The 24,212-nt window shown below is 36.0% G+C and overlaps 1 protein-coding gene across 2 annotated transcripts in view; it reads right to left on the bottom strand.

The window, feature by feature from the left end:
- The window catches only part of SETDB2 (SET domain bifurcated histone lysine methyltransferase 2), a gene marked incomplete at both ends in the record, with an annotated part of 35,084 nt that extends 11,157 nt beyond the window's left edge, over positions 1–23,927 (bottom strand). For both annotated transcript variants that reach the window (XM_079722064.1, XM_079722065.1), the window contains 7 exons: positions 897–1,066; positions 1,816–1,932; positions 6,073–6,636; positions 13,553–13,649; positions 16,955–17,020; positions 18,066–18,191; positions 23,912–23,927. In XM_079722064.1, coding sequence (XP_079578190.1) covers positions 897–1,066; positions 1,816–1,932; positions 6,073–6,636; positions 13,553–13,649; positions 16,955–17,020; positions 18,066–18,191; positions 23,912–23,927 — 1,156 coding nt within the window. The remainder of the gene's footprint in view (positions 1–896; positions 1,067–1,815; positions 1,933–6,072; positions 6,637–13,552; positions 13,650–16,954; positions 17,021–18,065; positions 18,192–23,911) is intronic.
- Between the last annotated feature and the right edge of the window lie 285 nt (positions 23,928–24,212).

Below are 24,212 nucleotides of genomic sequence, written 5' to 3'. Positions count from 1 at the left end.
TGTTCTAAAGCAGAAACTAATTTTTCAAAAAAAGTTATTTTGAGAAATATGAGATGAATTGTCTAGGCAAGTTGTGTTGTATGTGTGTCTGTAAGTGGTATGTGGCAGGATCCAGGTGTGACTATTCTGAACTCTGATAATTCTCACCCTCACTGAAGTGAACCTGGAATTTCAGATGAGGAGGGTTGCTCTAGTCCCTGCTGCCTAGCACATTTCCTTTAGACTGCCTTGAGAGTCATGTTTCTCCAACCTTTCTCATTTCATGGTACGCACAGAAAGTGAGGATTTTTGCCTGACACTCTGGGGTAAAAGGAAGAGACAACTAGAGACCAACGTGTCTGGCCTGTGGGATATGGCCTGAAAGAATCAGTAATTGCACAACTGTAACACACTGGTTGGAAAGTTTCACTCAGAATATGGGCAACTCTCTCGAGTCCCTGAAATGGAGTGAACTGCTTTGCCTGAATCATCACCTGAAGGTATTTATTATAACGTTAACCTATTAAATTCTAATAGCTCAAGACACTGAACAAGACAGTCTTTGATTAATAATCTTTACCTTAGCAAATAAGTCATTTAGATTTCCTATTTAAATAGGAAGCTTTCTTATCTTACCCCAAAGCATCTGCAGCCACAGAGACCAAAAAATGTGCCTCACACAATAACCCAAGTTTTATCCCTTAGCCTTTCTTTTCTGGAACACCTGATACCTCCTCCTAAGGCATTTCATCCCTTCAGTGCTCGATTTCCCAGTCACTTGTCTTCCTCTGATGCTCCTCCTATATATTGTTGCTCTTGTCCTTGCTATAAGATCTCAGTGGCCCTGACTAGTAAAATGGAGATTCAGAAATGTAGATCTTACTATAGAGTAATGTGAAAGTAAACCTTTGCTTTACCTGAATAAATGCAAACAAACGTCCCTCTGTCAATGTCATCTAGGCAGCGTACTCCCCATCCCTTCTTCTCAGTTTTGAATACTTGTAGCCTCACTTGAGGTCCATGTTGGACAACTCGGTTTTGACACATTCGTCGATTACATTTGCACAACAGGCTGCATTCATAAATGCTGTCAATAAAATATACAAGAGAAAAATCAATCAGACATCTTAAATTAAAAGCAAAAGCACTTTATATTGCTACCTCACTAATAATTACCAAGGGAGACAGACAAAGTGTGAAGGCTCCTAGAGCTAGACTGCCTGGTTCCCATCATAGCTCCAGCATTTACTAGCCACGTGACCTTGAATTTAACCTCTCTGTACTTCAATTTTCCATTTTTAAAATGGGGATTATATGATACTACCTACTTCATGGGGTTGTTTTGTGAAGATTAAATGAGTTGGTATCTACAGAGTGCTTGAGACAATGCCTGGCACATAGTAAAGGTTAGCTCTTTAAAAATGTCTAGCAATGTCTATGAAGGAAATGTCTAGGAAGGGAAAGTCTAGGAAGAAAATTTTCTGTTTACTTTTATTAATAACAACCATGAGAAGTTGAAAATTCCCAATTCTCAGACAAGCTTTGCACAGTATATATATTAATGGGGAAACGTCTACCCAAAGTAAGCTAACCCTAGCAGGGAAAGAGTCAGACTCAAAGCAGATGAGTGTTAGATATAGTCTGCATGTTACATGTGTGCTCTCTGACTTCCATTTCCAAGAACAATATACAGGTTTGTTTTTTTAATTCTTTAATTTAGATTTTTGGTATAAGAAATTAAGATTTAACAACATTTATAAGACTACAGGCCACAATGATAAAGTACCCTTCTTCAAAGATATAAACACCCTGCAACGGATCCTCAAGGTATCTTACCCAGTAGGTATCTGTCTCTGTAGTCTTTTATATTTATATCCAGTGGTTATTTTACTACTTGATAAGGGGTAAGTCTTGGCATTCCTTGCTGTCAGTTGAAGACATGCACATTTTGTTCTAAAAGGCAATGGACGAAGAAGTCAGAATAAAAAAGCACCAAGTTAAGAGACTGTCTTGACAAAAGTGTAAAGGATGTAATTGTATTTAGAATAGTTGTTTGGTTCATGGACTGTTAGACTTCTTCCCTAAATAAAAATGACCTCTTTGAAAGACAACATCTACCAAAAGTTTATAAATAATTATAAACTGCCCTGTACCTCTATTTGCTCATGAAATAAATACTTAACTTTATGAGTTTTCTCTAACTTTTCAAAATGAATTCCTTTCATTTCCTATTCTGCAAAACCTTCTTTGTAAAAATTCTCCTATGTCTGCTCTCTTGCAATGGATAAACTTATATGTGTCAAACTCAAAAGGGCATATATAGTTTTGCATATGTCTTGTATTACCTCTCCCTCCAATGACATGAAAATAAATTGGGGAGACTGATGCTGGGTATCTGGCTACTACAATCTGTTTTTCATAACATTGTTAAGCAGTAAACATGCAACCATAAAAAAATTTTCCCTCTAACTATTTCGATAACTATCTAACATGACAGGGACTTATAACTCGATAGGGAGTTAAGGAACCTGGTTATCTCGGCTATAAACTAGGTATGTAACCACTGGTAAGCTGGTTAAAATCTCTGAATCCTGGCTATAAACTAGGTGTGTAACCACTGGTAAGCTGGTTAAAATCTCTGAATCCTGTCTCCTATGTTGAATTGTAAGTGACTTTAAGGTCTTTTCCTCTATGATTTGCTTCTGCATTTTTCTGTATATACACAATACATGTCAGAGTGGTAACTACTGTTTGCAACAGAAAAAAACAAGCAATAAATTCATTAATTTGGATTCTATTTACAGATGTAGAAATCTACTGTTGCTTTTTTTAGTATGACTTTGTTTGCAAAGTTTAAAAAGTACAGAAAAACACAAACAATAATACAGTAAACACTCATATTTTGACCATATAGAATTAGCTGTCATCATTTTGTCTAGTCCTTTTAGTTGACCCTTGAACAATATGAGTTTGAACTGCATGGGTCAACTTATACATGCATTTTTTTCAAGAGTAAATACCACAGTACTACACGATTCATGGTTGGTTGAATGCTCGGATGTGGAACTACAGATGTGGAACCGCTTATATGGAGGGCCAACTATGTTATATGTTATATTTTCTACTGCATGGAGGGTCAGCAGCTCTAACCCCTGCATTGTTCAAGGGCCAACTGTAATTTAAAACATATATACTGTATATATGATCTTCCTTTAAAAAAAAAAGCATTACAGATAAAACTAAACTCTCAAGAGGTTTGGTGAGGCATCCTTTATACTTTTTACATACATATTTATCTACAAACAATATATTGTATTGTTTTTTTAAAAAGTACTATAGTTATTATCCTACAACTTTTTTCATTCAGTATAATGTTTTTGAGACCCATCTGTGTTATACACAAATCTAGTTATTTCCTTTTAACTTTTTCACAGCATTTAGATTACAATTAAGTTGCTTGGTATACAATTAAGTTGCTTCTAGTTTTCAATACACCAAAAATGCTACAACATCCTTACTCTTACGCACATGTGTAAGCATCTCTAGGGTAGTAGCTTTCAAATATTTTTGACTATGACTCACAGTAAGAAATATATTTTCTTCACGATCCTACAGAGGCATGCATATTTATATATGTGTGTATGCGTACAAGCAGAAATAACAGTGGCATGAAAGTACCTTATCATGTGTGATGCACGTGGGTACCTTCTGTATGATTTAATTTTTAAAATGCTAGTTACAAGTGATTTTACATCCTACTAAACCTGTAGCTTGAAAAACAATGCTCTAGATAGACTTAAAAGTACTATTGCTAGAAAGCAGTTATGCATGTCTTCAACTGCTGTGTAACTGTGTGAGGACCCTCCTCCCTCCCCACAAATGACCGTCTGGGTTGGTACAGAATTCTAGTTTTACCTTTATTTTCCGTCAGCATTTTAAGCTAATATGCCTCCTTTTTGTCTTCTTTCTGATGAAAAGTGTGTTATCAATCTATTTTTCCTCTTTTCTATCTGATAGTGTGAGATTTACTCTTTGCCCTAGATACTTTTTAAGTTGCATCATGATATATTTAGATATAGTTATCTTATTTTCCATTCCTAGTATACAGTAGGCTTTTTCACTCTGAAGACTCCTGTCTTTCTTCAATTCTGGAAAATTCTTAGCTATTATCTCTGAATAATGCTCTTTTCTTCTCAGATGTATGTTAGAATTTTTCATTTATCCTCCATATTTTTTAACCTGTAAATTTAGTTTCCCCATATCTTTATCTCTTTGCATTCTGAGGGAATCTCTTTAGTTTTGCCTTGCAATTCACTAATTCTTTCTCCAGCTCTACCAATGCTTACCATTTAGTCCATCTATTTAGTTTTTATTTCAATGACCATATATTTTATTTCCCATATTTCCAAATGGTTCTTTTACATATACAGTATGTAAAAAATAAAATAAAAAAATAATCTCCTTTTCTTGTTTCATGGATGCTAATATTTTATCTCTTTGGACATTTTAAACATACCTATTTTAAAGTCTCTTTCAGTCAGATTCTACATTTACCTCTGATTCTTCAGGTGTGAATGCTGCCCGTTGTTGGGACTTATGCTGCCTTCATGGTCCTAAATGTCTTTGTGTGCTTTGACTGTTTGAAGTCATACTTTTCGTGGAATTTACTCCTGGGTGCTCCTCTACACTGTCTCCTTTCCTCATTGCTCTGGCTCTGACCTATGGGTTTCACAGCTCTAAACCCAGTTGTTATTAATACAATTCCAGGCCCTGTGAGTTATTAGCCTGCTTCCCAGCCTTGTGCAGGTCCCTGTTTCTGTCCCCCCATAGAGCTCAGTGCCCATTCTCTGCCACACATGGGACATGTTTAATTCCCATTCCTGTCAGGATTAGAATCCCTGGCCACAGTGCTCATGCCCAATTCCAGATCCCAGTGGGCTTCAGCTTTTGCTTATTTTGTGACTTCTCTTATAATTTCTGACCAACAGATGAAAATATATATGTTGGTGGTGCATGTTACATGGGGGTTACTTTCTACAGTCTAAGGCAAAAATCACATACAGTCAAAATTATTCTGTAAAAATCCCTGTTAAACTGACCATAAAGTACAGTAAACACTGTCCAACAGTTAGCTTTTTTCCTCCATCACTGAAAAAGATTGGGCTTGGCCAGATGTAGATGGGTTACGTTTAGAGGCAATGCTGAAAAAACAACAACTTATATTTAAACAGAATAAAACTTGGCACAGTGAGAGGTTTCCTCTGTGACAGACCTAAAGGAACTGAGCCAAACTGAGGTAACAGCAGATTGATATCTCATCTCACACTCCTTCTGAGAGGATGGTGAAAACTATCTATATAATTTAAATTATTTCTCTTTATCTCTCTCGTGCTTTTTCTTTTTCCTAGTACAGGCAGCTAAATTTGCATTAAAGTAAATGTACATATAATGCAACTCCGCTCTACATATGCAAACCTACAAATACCAATAAATTACACACCCTGAAAAAAAATTGTTTTCAAAGTCTTAATATATTAGAACATGTTTTCATTTTTTTTTATGGAATGTCAATTTTATGATCAGGAGAGGCACCATTAACTTTCTAAAAAAAAGTAGCAAAGAAACGATTTGCAAAAGTAAAATACAACATATAACATAATGGTTAAGAGCACAGGTTCAAATCCTGGTTTTTAAATTTGTTGACCTTACACTTGGCTTCTCAACTTCCTCATCTGTAACATGGAAATGATATTACCTACCCCATGGGGTTTTGTGAGAACTAAACAAGAAGATATATGTAAAGCACTTGTCACAGTGTTTGGCACAGTTCCATGGCATTAGCTGTAATTGCTGCTATTAGGAGTATGGTACTAGATTAAAGGGAATACTTATCCTTGGAAGAAATAATTCCCAAATTACTAAAATAACTGGCAAAGAGTTTTCTTTCCTATTGCTAATGAGATGCATCTTTCTATTTTAGATTCTCAATGAACTGGTTTTAGATAGACAGACAAACTGATACACAGCAGGACTTCTTGACAAGTACCCCTACATTCAGAAGATTTTTTTGAAATGCCATGTTTTTCTACTCACATGTCTATGCAGCCCTCAGAACAGTCACATGAATCAGTAAACATGTTGGAAAAGCTGTTTAAATAATATGCTCGTGGCCACATAGTCTTTCTGTACTTAAACTGTGGAAGCTTTCTATTGTCAATTTCATTACAGAAAGAAATGGGCACCGATTCCACTCCATTGCTAATATCCATATCAGAAACAATTTCTTCTTGCTTTGGGTAATTCCGAGTCAACTGAACATAGGTATTGAAAGAAAAGTTATCTGGAAATAGAAAGTTACACTCTGTCTCAAGCAGGTAACGAAAAACTTCCTCCATGTTTCGTAGATTCCTTCCACAAGGGGTTTTATAACTCACGTGGAGTGCTGAAGAATGAGAGTTTGTCTTTGCATGTCGTCTTTGGAAGTGGCATTTGATTGGTAGCTGCAGAGGGTTTTCTCCCTTGAAGGTAAGTGGCATTTTCATCAGACAGGCACCAGAGCAGTCATGCTTTTGGTAAGATAAATTTGAAGATGATTCTTTTTCTCTAAAGTCTGCAACTTTATTTTCCAGAGGGGGAACTTCCTTATTTTCTGTAGATCTGTTTAAAATTAATTATTTATTAGTATTTCAAATGTATAGCACAATCCCCATTTTTTAAAAAAAACAATGCACACTAAGGTGGTATTTAACTATTAGCTTCTTCTTAGACAACACTAAAATAAGCCAGACTCTGAAATCAACATCTTACTATGTTCTGCAGCCACATAAAGTTATACCTGAAGGTTTTTTTATCTTCTGGACATCAAATATGTGGTGTTTTTTCCAGCACCACTTCTTCAACTGGGTGTCCAATAATTCAGTTCAATTCTGACACTATCGACCTGGAGTGTCAGCAACAGATTCCACAAGTTAAAGGGCTCAGTCCCATAAGACTGCCCCCATGCCAGATGCCAAATGCAGTTTCCAGGTCACCCACACTCTTGACAACCCCTTTCTCTCTGATAATGTGCTGGAAAGACTCAGAACTCAGGAAAGCACTTTAATTACTATTACCAGTTTATAATAAAAGATACACTCAGGGGCTTCCCTGGTGGCGCAGTGGTTGAGAGTCCGCCTGCCGATGCAGGGGACATGGGTTCGTGCCCCGGTCTGGGAGGATCCCACATGCTGCGGAGCGGCTGGGCCCGTGAGCCATGGCCGCTGGCTGAGCCTGCGCGTCCGGAGCCTGTGCTCCGCAATGGGAGAGGCCACAGCAGTGAGAGGCCTGTGTACCGCAAAAAAAAAAAAAAAAAAAGATACACTCAGGAACAGCCAAATGGAAGAGATGCATGGGGCAAGGTAGGTAAGAAGGGGCATGGAGTTTCCATGCTCTCTCCAAATGCACCACCCTTCCAGCACCTCAAACTGTCCACCAACCAGGAAGCTCCAGGAGCCCTGTTGTTTAAAGTTTCTTATGGAGGTTTAACTGCTTAAGCATGAATGATTAAATGATTGGCCACTGGTGATTATCTCCACCTGCAGCCCTTCTCCCCGCCCTGGAGGTTGGGAGGTAGGGCTGAAAGTTTTAGGCTTCTAACCAAGGTTGTCTTTCTGGCATCCAAACCCCATCCTTAAGTCAACTAGGAGCGCCTCATCAAGTCATCTCATTTGCACACCAAAGACACTCCTACCACTCAGGAGATTCCAAAGGTTTTAGAAGCTGTGTGCTGGGGACCCAGACAAAGCAAGTATCTTTCTTATTATATCACAGTCTAGGGCTTCCCTGGTGGCGCAGTGGTTGAGAGTCCGCCTGCCGATGCAGGGGACACGGGTTCATGCCCCGATCCAGGAAAATCCCACATGCCACGGAGTGGCTAGGCCTGTGAGCCGTGGCCGCTGAGCCTGCGCGTCGGAGCCTGTGCTCCGCAACGGGAGAGGCCACAATAGTGAGAGGCCCGTGTACCACACACACACACACAAATACATAATCTCAATGGCCCATCTTCACATTTCCCTGATTGTCTTAAAATCTGTTTGAATCAGAATCAAACAACCCCTACACTCTGTATTTGATTCAGGTGTCTTTTATGTCTCTAACCTTATGTAGTGCTCCCTCCCTCTTCATTAATGACATTTATTGGTTAAAGTTAAATAAATTGTGTCACTTGTCCTATAGTAGTTCCCACATTCTGGAATTTGGCTGATGCCTTCCTTGTGGTGTTGTCATTTAACTCACCCCCTTCCATTCCTGGCAAAGCGGTAGTCAGTTCTAGAAGCCTGATTTGATTCAGGTTCAATTTTGGTGGGGGGTCGGGGGAGATAATTCATACGTGGTGCTATGAATTTCCTATTGCATCACATAAGGAGACAAACAATGTCTGATTGTTCATGTTTAGTGATGCTTAGATTTATAAGTGGGTTTGGGTGTTTCCATCCATTTTAAAGCTCCTCACTTTCACTTAACAGTTTTGGCATTCACTCATGATCGTTGTCTAGACCAGTGCTACGTTCAAGTGTGGTGGTGCCAGTTCCCAGTGGTTTTTTAACAATTCATGGTAAGTACAAAAATTGAAAGTGCAAAAGTTTAGAAACTTTTACAGCAATTTAACATTGCTGCAACATTTTACTGCATTTTACAAGAGCATCATTCCTCAATAAGTTAGAAGTTTAAAACAAAACACCTGTTCTGACCACAATTTATTTGAGACCACTGGGCTAAGGCCACTGTTTCTTTGGGGCAGGGTGGGGTGGGGGTAGTAGTTGTAAAAATAACAATCTTCTAATTCTATCATTCCTACTGCATTTTCCAGCTAGAGTGCTTTGATAAAGAAGAAATTTTATTCATCAGTTCTTGGGCTATCCTGAAATACAGTTAGTATAAGCAGGCAGATAAATGCTTGATTCTTTTTCTTTAATTACTAGTATTCAGAATGATGAGTTGTATCCTAGGAACTACCAAAGTGACAGATTTTTTTTTTTTTTTTTTTTGCTTTACAATGGTGTGTTAGTTTCTGCTGTATAACAAAGTGAATCAGCTATACATATACATATATCCCCATATCCCCTCCCTCTTGCGTCTCCCTCCCACCCTCCCTATCCCACCCCTCTAGGTGGTCACAAAGCACCGAGCTGATCTCCCTGTGCTATGCGGCTGCTTCCCACTAGCTATCTATTTTACATTTGGTAGTGTATATAGGTCCATGCCACTCTCTCACTTCGTCCCAGCTTACCCTTCTCCCTCCCCCTGTCTTCAGGTCCATTCTCTATGTCTGTGTCTTTATTCCTGTCCCGCCCCTAGGTTCTTCAGAACCTTTTTTTTTTTTAATTCCATATATATGTGTTAGCATATGGTATTTTTTTTTTTTGATAGCTTTTTTGCTTTCTGTCACAAGATATCTCAGGTCTGGAATCAGCCCTTTCTCTAAGGGACTACGGTTCCATTTAATGAGAAATGGCATTTAGAGACTACGATCATGGTACTAGGAGGTACACATACTTTAATCAATATAAAATGCCAAACAGCTTTCCGAAAAGGCTGGACCAATTTATACTCTCATAGCACGGATGAATGCTCAGCTACCTGAATATTTTAAAATTTTTCATCAATTGGATTGGTGAAAAATATTTTATTATCTCAACTTTTTCTCTAAATAATAATGAGTTTGAACATAATTTCATGTTTATTGATCATTTTTTTCCTTTTGGCTAACTGTCTATTCATATGCTTTGTCCATTTTCCTACTGGGGGCTTGTTCATTCGTTCGTTCATTCATTCATTCATTCATTCATTAATTCTTCCATCAACGATTTCTTGAGTGCCTGCTATGCGCCAGGTGCTACGGAAAAAAAGATGAGAGCTCTGTGATCTCAAGGAGCTTATATTCTAGGCAGTGAACTAAGTATTTATAATAAAGTATAAACAATATTATGAATAATGCCATGATACATAATGTTATAGAAAGATATCTAATATTTATTATTTTTCTGTTTTTTAGGGTTCTAATTTTATAATTAATTTTTCTATGGTTTGGGAGTCCAGTTTCATCTGGAATTTATTTTGATGAAACATGAAGATATAACTTAAATTCTCCAAATGATATCCAATTGTTCCAGAGTCTTTTACTGAATACCTCCTTCTTTCGCCTTCTGACTTTTGACTTACTAGCTTAATCATATCTCAAGTTCTTAGAAATATATAAAAATGTCCTCTTATTTTCTAGACTTATTCTGCCTTTTGATCAAACTGTTAATTCTTATACCAATATAACATTGTTTTCCATACTATGATGGAACATTTTGATATTTCTCAAGGCAAGTCCTTCCTCACTATTTTGCCTTTTAAACATGTTCTAGGTGTTTTCTGATTTTTTTATCTTTTGAGATTAAATTTATAATGGCTTTCCAAGTTAAAAAAAAATCCAAGTGCTTGGATTTCATATGAAATTAAATCTATAAATTAATTTGGGAAGAATTACCATTTTTACAATATGCAGTTTTCCCATCCAGGCACATGGTAAGTTTATCCATTCATTAAAATCTTTAGAATTAATTTTCCTCAGGCTCTCAGGCTCAGTAGCTGTGGGGCACGGGCTTAGTTGTTCCGCAGCATGTGGGAACTTCCCGGACCAGGGCTCAAACCCGGGTACCCTGCATTGGCAGGCGGATTCCTAACCACTGCGCCACCAGGGAAGTCCCGATTTGGGGTAATCTTAAAGATCCCAGACTATACCTTTAATTTCCTTAATTGATTTTCACAATGAATACTTTCTTAAAAGAAAATCTGGGATAAAACTGATCACTGCACTACTATTTATAATAGTAAATACTTGGAACAATCTAATTATCCATCCTTAAAGGAATGGAATTAATAAAATGTATTCTCACATGATGGAAATCCAAACAAGGAGATGAAATAGATCTATAACACGGAAGCAACATGATTAGATCTCAAAACTAATGCTGAGTAGGGACTTCCCTGGTGGCACAGTGGTTAGGAATCCGCCTGCCAGTACAGGGGACACAGGTTTGAGCCCTGGCCTGGGAAGATACCACATGCCGCGGAGCAACTAAGCCCGTGCACCACAACTACTGAGCCTGTGCTCTAGAGCCTGCGAGTCACAACTACTGAGCCCATGTGCTGCAACTACTGAAGCCTGCACCCCTAGAGCCTGTGCTCTGCAACAAGAGAAGCCACCACAATCAGAAGCCCACACACCGCAACAAAGAATAGCCCCCACTTGTGCTGCAACTAGAGAAAGCCCGCCCGCAGCAATGAAGACCCAACACAGACAAAAAAATTAAAATAAATTAAATTAAAAAAAAAAACTTTCAAAAAACGAATGCTGAGTAAAACAAGTAAGAAGGTACATATATGAATGTTTATGTAAAATTTAAAACTATAATAGCACTATATATTATTTATGGCTATATAAATATTAAAAAATGAACTAGAAAAATAACTGATGATAGTGACTGCTTCTAGAGAAGCAGAGAGGGCAACAGAACTTTGTCATGGTGAGAAGTTAGGTATGGCTCAAAGAGATTATAGTGTTTTGTTTTCATTTTAAAAGAGACTGGAAGCAAATACAGTGAAAGGTTAATAGCTGTTAATTCTGGATGGTGTGAGTATGGGTTTCTGCCATATCCCATTTTATGTTTTCAATCTTTAAAATTTCTCGAAAAGGTAGCAAAAACTATTGGATGAGAATGCAGCTAAAAGATCAATGCAAATCCATCACTACCCATGGATTACAATGCAGTAGCATCTAATACATTAAAAATGAGGAGGGGGGAAAGCAGAAAAAATGAGGTAAGGTTATGTTTCCCCTTAAATAACTTCAGTCTGTTTTAGTATTTTTGAAACATGCTGGGGGTACATCCCATAGTAAGAAATATATTCTATAATGTACTTTTTGTTTTGTTCTTCCATTTAACTTCTATCTTCTTTAGCCTAGTCTACTATAATACGTTTCTGTTTTTATTTATTTATTTATCTAATATTTCCTTGTTTTTTAAAGCCTGTGCCTGGAATTGCTTTTCCCCTATTATTAAGTGCCAAGTTCCTTTCTACCACTTTTCATTATAATGTATTCTGAACTACGAGCAGTACTATTTACTTGTCTACCTAAGATATAGATCCTTTGTTTGGTTTCACTCAGTATTCACTGTAATAAATTCTCTTAGGCTCTCACAGCTTTGTTCTTTGTTTTGATATAGGCTAATTTACTCTCAAGTGATTTATATAGCTACAGTGTTGTACAACCAGTAAACTGAATGTTTCATTTCCCTTTTCAGCTTGACTTAACCAACTAAATTATGTTCCAAACTGGGTTCTGTGGCATTCTTTTCTACAAATGTCATCATTTGATTTCCCCTATTTTGGGGGAAGGGGAATATGAAATACTAATTTGAAGATTCAAAAAGTTCTTCTCTGAATATGAAGGGATTAACTTAGGGTATATGCAAGAGAGAAAATTGTATATAAGCTATCATTAGTTCTTAAATAAAAACTAAAATTTGTACAGTAATTTACAGTTTACAATGTATTTTTACGTAATTTCCTCATGTGACACTTAATAAGTACAGCTCTAAGTTAGTCATTACTGGAACAATAGACAATTAGAACTACTTACGACTAAAATGTAAGCATAAACATGCTGGTAAAATCTGTAATTTGGAATTTAGGGTTGCAAGAAAGTTAGCTAAGCTGGCTTACAAGTACTCTTCTGGTGACTAATTTAATAAAAATCAAGAGATGTAAGGCTCAAGTTATCAGGCAATTAACAAAGGAAAAAATCTTTTTGTATTTATAAAGAAAAGTTAGAAAAGCAGAAAAACATGGAAATGAAATACTGATATGAACCTCAGAAGTGATTCTTTTCCTAAAAATTAATTAAAAAAAGAAAGAAATGATTCTTTTCTTATCTGAGCTTCATTTCATAAAACAAATGAAAGAAAACCAACCTACTACAAATCTCAGGAGTTAAGTAACCTAATTTCAATCCAATTTTGTGGGGAGGAAGATCAACTTTCTTACATGTATGAAGGTACTTTACTGGAAAAAAACAAAAACAAAAATAAAGAAAACCAATCCTATGTACAGTGCTGTAGACCTAGTTACTGACCCTGCAAAAACACAAAAATGCTGTAAGTAAACAACAGATACGTAGGTAAAGCAGGGTTACCTGGTATTGTCTGCATCTTTCTGCCAGTCTCTGGGTAGGGGTAAACTGATGATAGTGACTACTTCTATCAGCCACTATAGGGGCTTCTCTGTTTTTACTTGGCTTGAGAACTGTTTTGTCATTAGACACCTTGAACTACAAGGCAGAACATGGCTTCAGAGAATGCCAACTGATTTCCCAGCTCTTGACAAGTCTGATGTACATAAAATACACAACTTTTAAAACTTTTGATGGGAAAGCATCCTTTTTTATATATTTTATCTACTCTTACGTCAAATGATTAGCAACAGTAAATCCCTTTTTGGGAGCAAAAGCATTAATGACATAAATAAATTTAACTTATATACATACAGAGAGGTATAGTCTTCTGGAAAGGAGTCTTCATGTGATGTACAGGGCAATGAACGTGATTTGTTTTCCTGTGCATTCTGGGTCACAGATGTATGATCTACATGAAAAAATTACAAACTTAACAAGAATACCAAGTTAAAAATCACTCACTGTAAAATCTAAATAGTATCTTTATTGACTAGATATATATATAGCCCTTAAATCTGAAAACATATTAAGATTTCGAGACTGAGCCAAAAAATTAGGTGTCAACATTTTCAAAAACATTAAGAAAATAAGATAGGATAAAATAAAAGACTTAGGATAGAAGAGATTTCTACTGTAGAAATTGTAGTTTGGCTGAACTTTATCTGAATTTTAATCAACCTTTAAAGTGAAACATCAAGTATCCCTATTTCTGCTTGTATTTTACAAAAAAACATAACTCTTAAAGGCTCTATTAAGGTCACAAAATGGAAAGTTTATGTATCTTTTGTTTTCTCATTATTCTATTACTATCTATTTTTTGGGGAGAGAGGGAGGTATTTGGGTACCTCTTTTTGTCTTTCCATTTGTATTTTCATATTTCTCTTAGTTTCTCCTATATCTTTCCACACTTAATTTCATCTCATTTGTTGTCTCTTCTTTTTCAACTTCATCTATTCTTTCTAACGTGACTCCACTATAGAAACAAGCTTATTTAATGAAAAAGTTATAGATTTCGTGCTCCTATTTTGAAAAAAATGGATATGTAGAATATTCTATGTTTGGTTTTAAAAAATTGTTTTTAATTGTGCTTTTTCCTATGCAGTGGTGGACCTTAAGAAAAAATGTGATTCTCATCCTGCCTTAGATTATTAACTTGCATTGGTCCTTTAGTGCAGACCACTCTTATTAAAAAGAAAAAAAAAGTTTAAGTAAATAAAAGAATAGTTTAAGTTATAATCCAAGGTCATCCTTGGCTAATTAGAAAGCATAAATAACCCTCTTTAGTTATCCAGGTGAAAAAAGAAGATTTAAAATCTGATAGCTGAAGAGAGCTGAGTAAATAATATAATAACTGATGAAAAATTAAATAAGTTTAACAAGTTAAGAATTTCCCAGCTAATTTCTTTGTGTGAGCCATATTAACAAATAGGAACAAAACAAATAAATATAAGCATAGTTAGAAATAAGATTTACTAAAAAAACATGGAGATTTTATATTAACCATTAGATAAGGGGAGAATGGAGAAATAATAATTTCTTTCAAGAAAACAGTATCCAATTCTTTGTATGGGGATACAGCAGATATTTACAGAATTATACACAATCAAAGAAAATTAAAGGTAATTAGTGGTTTGGAGAATTCAGGCTGGATCTGGGATGGCTTGTTTTGACCTCAACACCAAGCCCTTTTGTTTCCCCCAGTCTCAATATTCCTTTCAATATAAATACTAACATGAATCTTTATTATTAGAAAGTGTTTAATCCCTACATATGCTAGCAATGTCAATTACATAGCTCCCCAACTACTTTTAAAACATTGCTCTACCACTAGCAAACATATACTTTTATTTTGATAAATTTGTTACACTTCAGATGAACTATATAAAAATATGAAACTACAGTACTCAGTATTTCTATTGATGAAATCATTACTTTAAAAGAACCAAAACAGGGCTTCCCTGGTGGCGCAGTGGTTTAGAGTCCACCTGACAATGCAGGGGACACGGGTTTGTGCCCCAGTCCGGGAGGATCCCACGTGCCGCAGAGCGGCTAGGCCCGTCAGCCATGGCCGCTGAGCCTGCGTGTCTGGAGCCTGTGCTCCGCAACGGGAGAGGCCACAACAGTGAGAGCCCCTTGTACCGCAAAAAAAAACAAAAAACAAAACCCAACCTACTTTCTTTTAGTGGGAAAGACTGTTTCAGAAAGAAAAAACAAAACAAAAACGTTGTTTAGAATTAATTCCTCTTACCACCTCCTGCATTTAAAAGCTTCTCTCTTGCAAAGCAAATGTAATCCCTTAAGGGTGTGTTGATTCCAAGTGCTATTGAAGGATACTGAGAGAAAGACTGTTTTCTTAAAGAATCTACTCTTCTAAAACTGTACATTAGCTACTGAAATTGAAAATACTTTTGAATAACAAAAGTTTTCTTTAAAATAAACTTGGGACTTCCCTGGTGGTCCAGTGGTTAAGACTCCTCTTTTCCACTGCAGAGGCATGGGTTCAATCCCTGGTCAGGGAACGAAGATCCCGCATGCCTTGGCACAGCAAAAAATACATACATACATACATACATACATACATACATAAATAAATAAAAATAAACTGATGATGTTAAGCCATTTTTCAGAGATTTAAAACCTTATAGGGGCTTCCCTGGTGGCGCAGTGGTTGAGAGTCCGCCTGCCGATGCAGGGGACGTGGGTTCGTGCCCCGGACCGGGAAGATCCCACATGCCGTGGAGCGGCTGGGCCTGTGGGCCATGGCAGCTGAGCCTGCGTGTCCGGAGGCTGTGCTCCCGCAACGGGAGAGGCCACAACGGTGAGAGGCCCGTGTACCGCAAAAAAAAAAAAAAAAACAAAAAACCTTATGGCTCCAAATTATGAGTTAAAATAATTACAATTTGTTGAAAATATTTACCAATATTAATTAAAATTAAGTAAATGTACCTCCTCAACACTTTAGCAAATTAGTGATAGTCTAAGATTTATAGGATAGTGATTCTGATAAAATAACTTGCTTTTTAATTAAAAAAATTTTTAATTGACGTATAGCTGATCTATCATGTTGTGTTAGTTTCTGGTGTACAGCAAAGTGATTCAGATATATATATATATATATATATATATATATATATAAAAATATATACACACATGTATTCTTTTTCATATTCTTTTCCATTATGGTTTATTATAGGATATTGAATATAGTTCCCTGTGCTATACAGTAGGACTTGTTGTTTATCTAAAATAACTTTTCAATTTTTCTTTTTATAATCCTGGTACATTATCTTTGTTCAATTACTTCTAAAATAAATTTGTTAGACTGATGGTCTAATAGTAATCTAGAAATGAAAAAAATTTCCATCAATTTATCTATACCAGAAAGTACCTTTTAGCATTGTTCTTTACACAAAGTATCAATAGGTTTATAGTGGTTTGGAGTCTTGGAATTCTATTTGCCCTTCTTATAGTAAAAGCGTTTTTGAAAAAGAGATACATTTGTTCATTCCTTCCCGGAGAGGTTTAGTAGAGTATGCATTTCCTATCTCTGGATGGGTAGGACTTTTCGTTTACTAGGGAAACTGATTTTCATATATGGATCTTACAGTTTTATTTTAAACTGTCTTCAGTTAACTTGACATAATTAAGGCTGGCTTGCTTCAAAGCAAGAAAACAGCAGAGAATATTCTAGATTGGGATTAGAAATGTACATACCCTTTAACAAAGTTGAATTATTATTTATAGTTGCTTCCTTCACTAAAATCATTGCTTGGATGTATTCTGTTAAGGAAAGGAAAAAAGAATGAAAACAATCAGCAGCAGTATCATCTTCACTCAAGATGTCAGCTACTGTACTAGGCAATTTATATATTTTATCTCCTTCAATCTTCACAACTCCTCTAAGAGGTTCTTATGATTATCTACTGAATACATTAAAGACAAAGAAATTAAGGCCTAGTGGTTAAGCTGTTTATTCCAGGTCAATAAGCTAGGAAGTGGCAGAACTGGATTCAAACCTAGATATATCTGATTCATGAAGGAATGAGAAGGAATATGAAAATGAAAAATAGTATTAATTTTGTGGACAAGCACATCACAGATTAATGTCATAAGAACATCCATAAAGTATTAAGAATATCCTGGGGAAAAATAAAGGCTAGTCGGGGGAGATTTTGCTTGAAAATCATATGTTCTGATGGAATGAAGGAAATTTCCATATAAAAGTCTATGTTCTACAACCACTTAGGTTGAACACAAAGAAGCAGAAAAAATACTTGGTTGACTGAACTGACTGCCTATGTAGAACGCAAGGTTTGCTTTCTGAAGACTACTAAGGTAAGTTCTGTTTAAAGCAGGCAAAATATATTTATATATTTACTTTTATATTAAAAAAAAAGTTGTCTCTGAATGATTGGGTAAAAGATAATTTCTGTTATATTCTTCTATATGTACCAAATGTTCTACAATGAGCAGATATTAGTTTTGCAATACACCCCCCCAAAAAAAGATAAAATGAGGGAGAAAAAGGTAGCCTGAGATAAATAGAGATAAATTCAGCAGCTATTTTTCAAAGTAATCAGCTTCATCCAGTTTTACAAAATGTCCACAGTATGGTAAAAACAAGTTTTTATAGAAGCGGGGCACACACACACACACAAAAAGCAAGTAGAACTGATGTTAGGTTCTCAAAAAACAAAAGAAGTTATTTGACTTTTAAAACGAACAGCAATACTGGAAACAGAATTATATTATCTATATATTAAACTATATTATGAGTGGGTAATATTCAGCATTAAATGTACTGAACGTTTTTATTGCTTCATACCTTTATTTGTGGCAGATCCATCTTTGATCTTTTGTTTCAGTGACTGCAGCACATTTTGCACTTGTTCAAATATGAAATCCACTTTCCCATCATCTTCTAGCTCCATCCAGAAAGTTTTTGCATCACCTAAAGAAAAAGTAAGTGAATAGCCTAAGAGCTCAATAGACATAATTTTCCTAAGGCACATGTTATTAAAAATATACTTGGTTTCTAAATAAAAATCAAAATTTAATTGGCCTATTACTTTCCTTGAAGAAAAAGATTTTGGTCACTGTTTCTTTACAATGACCTACAAGCAAAAAATATGACCTGGGTATCTCACTTATTTCTGCTAATTAAAAAAAAATGTGTTGAAAACTTTAGTGACAATATATATATATTTTTAACTTTAAATGCCTAAACAATTTATTTTTCTTTCTGTGTAGTGACACTATTTCTTGACTGGAAAACAGTTTTAGGGGGTGGGAGTGGGTGTATTTATAGACACATTCATTTAAAAAATTTCAAGGACATAACCTCCACTGAGTATGGAAGTGGAGGGTTCCAGAAGGAAACATCTCAATTGTTGAAATAACTAAATGTCTAACAATAATGCTTTAAAAACTATCTTTGATAGTAACTTTTTAATAATTATGTTGACTGAAAGAAAAATGCACAACCTACAAGTTGCACATTATGTTTTATTTGGCAAACTACTGAGGACCACAGCCTGGGAGACAGCCTCTCAGACAGCTCTGAGGAACTGCTCTGAAGAGGTAAGGGAGGAGCCAGGATATACAGAAGTTTTTTGCTGGGGGGAGTGGGGGCTGGGGGGGTGGTGGTAATAAAACATGTAGTCAAACATCAAAAGATTACTGCTAATCACGAAAGACAGACATCTCAGTTTAATGATTTTAGTGCTTTTCTGTGTCTGGGGAGATGCAAGAGCTTGGGCTCATTGAAGTTATTCCTCAGACATGCATCTTAACTAACTAGGACTAGTATCAGGTTTTTCTACACTCTGAATTCCCCTCAGGGCATGCTGCTGGGGGTGGATGTAGTGGATGAAGTCTTGATGGCAGGCAATATTCAATGTTTACTGAAAGGGCAGGCAACATTTTTTGTTCACACTTACAGGAGGCACAATAATGTTTAAAGCTTTTACAGATAAAGTTATATAGATAAACCAACATTTCAGATGCCCAGCAAGCTAACACCTTAATCAAAAATTTTCTAGCGAGGGCTTCCCTGGTGGCGCAGTGGTTGAGAGTCCGCCTGCCGATGCAGGGGACATGGGTTTGTGCCCTGATCCGGGAAGATCCCACATGCCGCGGAGCGGCTGGGCCCGTGAGCCATGGCCGCTGAGCCTGCGCGTCCGGAGCCTGTGCTCCGCAACGGGAGAGGCCACGACAGTGAGAGGCCCGCGTATCGCAAAAAAAAAAAAAATTTTCTAGCGAAATCATCCTTTCAAAGCTGGAAACAGAAATACGAGAAATGCAATTAAAATAAATGGGCGAAAGTCAAATCTTACACCATGTTTAAAAGTAACAAAAAATACCTAAAATGTTAAACACAAATTATTTATAAAATATGTAAAATTAATGTATAAAATGTTTAAAACGAATAGGGCCTTAAGCAAAGGAGAAACATAACAATAACTGCACTGTAGAAAGGTCACTTGAGAAGCCATTGGGAGGATTAATGAGCAGACAGCTCAGTAAGTTTACAAAAAATACATTTTCCTTAATATTAAAAATTAAACCCAGAACCTCCAAGTTGGTAATGGAGTGAGATTCTTCAAAAGAGGCTTAGGACTCAGAGTCCCAACTCTCCCTGGCAGTCATCTAACCAAAGGGGGAACCTCTGGCTAATTAGGGCTGCTGCTACCATAGAAGCCTCAGGAGGGGTGCTGTTTCACTGTTAACTCTCTGGCCTGATGTCTACTACACAAGACTAAGCCTACTTTTCCTTTTTCCCCATAGCACAGTTCAGACAAAGGTTTCAACATTTGAAAAAAATGCAATGTGAAAGGACAAAAGGAATGAGAAATGATGTTTTAGAGACAGATAGGGGCTGTGACATAGCCTTGAGTGCCATGCTAAGCAACTTTATTTTTATATGGAAGGCTATGGGGAGCCACTCAAGAGGTTTAAGCATCTTATTATGTTATTAATTTTGCTTCTTAAAAATATTACTCAAATGGCAGTGGGAAGAGGGATAAGACAAGAATGATTTCTACATTTCTGACTCAGGCAACCATATGTATAATAATGGTGTCCACCGCGATAGGGAATAAAGGTAGAGAGACAAGTGAGAAATTCAAGTAGGGTGAGTAAACTGGATGCACAGGCTCCAGGGTAAGATCTGGTCCAGATATACAAATTTTGGAGTCAATAGCACACAAATTCTTGCTAAAGCCACAGAATAGATGTGATTAGAGAGAATTTGTAGAATGAAAAGAGGGTCTTCTGTAGAACATCAACATGGAGTGCTTACTAAATACATCAATAATGACCTAGGTATGTGTATATGTATATATCTATATTTCTCCATCCATCCCTTGAAGAGCTTCAGGGCACTGGTCCAGAGAATCTCTGGACACCTTTGAGCCTGTTATCAGCAAAGTGTAGTCTATGAACTCCCGGGAGTTCCCAAATCCTTTCAGACAATACGCTAGGTCAAACTATTTTAATAGTAATATCAAGACATTATTTCCCCTTTTCTTCCCTATATTGACATTAGCTGATGGTTCAAAAGCACTGGTGAGTAAAAATGTTGGAGCCTTAGTGTGAACCAACGCAGTTGCACCAAACTACTAGTAAGTCATTGTTATTATTTACCACCTATTTCACTTAAGAAGGTCCTTGATAAAGCAACATAAATAATTACCACAGTACAATGGCTGTTTCAAGGAAAAGCACTAGGGAGATTGTTTGAGTTGTAAGCTAAACTAGCTGGTTTTTTTTTTCATAGAAAACCATTTTTCCTTAAAAGAACCACTAATAAAAATTATGGTTTTTTCCAACTTGGGTGTTTGGTACACATTTTCTCAAACATGAATAAAGGGAGCCTATCACTTGAAGGACAAAAGTAACAGCATTTGTTGCTAATGAAAAATTCAAGCTATCAAGTTGAAATTGAAAATTTAGAAAACTTGCATCTGCCATGGTAAGCGTGAGAGCTTCTCAATAACTAATCACTTTTTGATGAGATTGGTAGCAATATTAACAAATGTAATTTTTAAATACTGTATGATTAAATGTGTCAACATTTGGAAAAATCTGCATAATTCATTGAACCAATGTTTTCCAAGTGGCCAATGAATGATGTTATAAAATCATACATGTGTAAAAGGCCCATCAAAGTGCAAAACAAACCAATGGATTTTTAATGTAACATAGTGTAAAAAAAGCTCACTGATATGAATTCAGATTGCACACTATAACTGACCTTGAAGGAATGACTACTTGTTGAGTTTTGTAGTTGTATCAAAGAAAAATATCCACAATTATCTGAGAGGCTATTAAAATATTCTTCCTTTTTCCAACTTCTTGTCTGTGTGAAGCTTCATTTTCTTTATACATTTACACCAAAGCAACATATCACAACAGACTGAATGCAGAAGGAGATCTGAGAATCTCTCTTCTATTAAGTCAACTATTAAAGAGATTTGTAAAAATATAAAACAATGGTTTTCTCACTCATTATTTTCGTTTCAGAAAATAGTTATGTCTCACAAAAACGTAATTTGTTAACATGTTGGGTTTATTATTTAAAAAAAAATAAGCCAATTACCATTTTTGAAGCTTCTCAGTTTTCTAATACAGTAAATATGAATAGATATTATCCACATAAACAAAAGCTGTTAGGGGTTTTAAACACTTTTAAGAGTATAAAGTAGTCCTGAGACCAAAAGAAAGTTTGAAACTGCTGGCCTAGATAACTGTCCAGTGAAATTAGTACTACAATCTGTAAACAATCCGCATATTACAAGTATGTTAAAGGGTGGTGAAACTATTCTGTATGATACTGTAGTGGTGTATACATGACATTATGCATTCGTCAAAACCTATAGAACTTGAAAGCACAAAGAGTGAAGCTTAATGTATGCAAATTTTAAAATATCATTTAAGACATCAGGGATCCCAGGAAGGAATGTATACACAACCTCTCTGAAGGGCTGGGTGGAAAAGGTGCTGACCTAAATAACTTTGGAAATAAATGGACTCTGTAAAACTATAGGCAAAAGGAAGTTGCACAAGCACTGAGGTGTCACACCTGGGAATAAGTTTACAGTACTTCTGATACTGCTATACATATATACTAGAATTGAGCAATTAAATAAATGGATAACAGATAATGGGAATTTATAGATAAGCAAGGAGAGTAAGCTAGAATAATCCATGTGGTAATGGATTAGAGCCAGAAACATCAGTATGAACTCATGTTTAGCTCAATACAGATACAGATGGTTACATATAGAAATATTTATAGATATGTGTATATACAATTATATTTATATATACCTTGCTCTGTCAGCTGAGAGGGCCAGAAGCAAGACACCCCAATAACAAATGAATACACCTACTGCCCAGATCTTAGTTTGTAATACCATTCTCCAATAAAAGGAACCAGGAGGGCTCATTCAAGAAATGGCTCATTCTAGGACTATGGCAATATACAAGATGAGCCTGGAGCATCATATAGTACCAGAAAATAAGGAAGTGCTAAAAACCAAAAACAAAGAACAAAACAAAAACCACCTACATTGATGGGGGTATGTCAAAGAGACAGGAAGCTGACCGAAAGAGCTCCAAATGCCTAATCCTGGGACAATTTGAAGAACAAAATGAAACAGTACTGGATTATAACCCAAAGTATAAAGTAAGTATCCATGAATCCATACTGATGTAAATAAATGATTGAATAAAACATATATTGGGGAAAGGAGACAAATCTCCCTTTCAGAAGAATTCTGAATAATTAATGTAAATATTCTGTTCTCAAAGAGGAGGAGCATAAATTCATGTTCCTTAAGTATGGGCTCCACACAGTGAATTCCTGTCAGAGTATAGTAGAGAAAGGGAGAAAAAAAGAGTAGTAATTTACAGTGGAGAAGCCACTTAACACTATGTCAGCCAGGTGATCTAGCTCAACATCAGCAGGTGAGAAATCATGTTGGTAACATGCACCTTTGATATCATTTCATAAAACTGACACTTTACCTCTATGGTCTTCCTCCCCAAAATCCACTACCCAAGTCTAATCGCGAGGAAAAAAAAAAATCAGTCAAAAAGTCCAATGAAGGGGCATCTTACAAAACACTTGGATACAAAATCTTACAAAAACAAGGGAAGTCTGAGAAACTGTCATATGCAAAAGGACCCTAAGGAGACATAAGTAAATGTAATGTATCCTGGATAGGATCCTGGAATAGAAAAAGACATAAAGTAAGGAAATAAGAATAAACTATGGACTTCAGTTAATTATAATGGGTCAATAATGGTTCATTAATTGTAACAAATGTACCAGCCAAATGTAAGATTTTAATCATAGGCAGAACTGGGTGCAGAGAATATGGGAACTCTCTGTACTATCAATTTTTCTGTAAATCTGTAAGTTTTCTAAAAAAAAAGAAAGTATATTTTTAAAAAGTACATTAAGGTAGTGACTTAGTATTACAGATACACAACTAATTATAAAGACAATCAAAATTGTTGCTACATGAGAGTAAATCCTATAAATCCTATTAATTCTAATTAGAAAAGTTACTTGCACAGAAAAACCTTGAAAATTCCACAATTCAGCTTCATTAAGTAGTCTATATACTTTTAAACATAAAGTTTAACAATGGTTTTTCTACCTACCATTTTTTTCTCCCATCTTCTGGCGTTGTTTACAAACATAAAATTCTTCAAAATTAACTTTATCAAAGAACTGAATCACTTTGATTGTAGAATATAACTGGAATCCAAATGTGGTCTCTATGAAATTTGCAGTACTCAGAGAAAATACATCATTATACCACTCTAAACTAAATATTCTTTGATACTTGAATTTTCAAGTAGAAACTGTGGCTGAAGAAACTTTCAGAAATGATCACTAGTCCAACTTAATGACAGGTCTGTGCATCTTCATCAAGTGAATACTTATAGTCGTATCAGATCA

The sequence above is a fragment of the Hyperoodon ampullatus genome, assembly GCF_949752795.1.
Source record: "Hyperoodon ampullatus genome assembly, chromosome: 16".
Lineage (NCBI taxonomy): Eukaryota > Metazoa > Chordata > Mammalia > Artiodactyla > Ziphiidae > Hyperoodon > Hyperoodon ampullatus.
The sequence above is the reverse complement of the archived record's forward strand: the minus strand, read 5'-3'. Positions and strand labels throughout refer to the sequence as shown.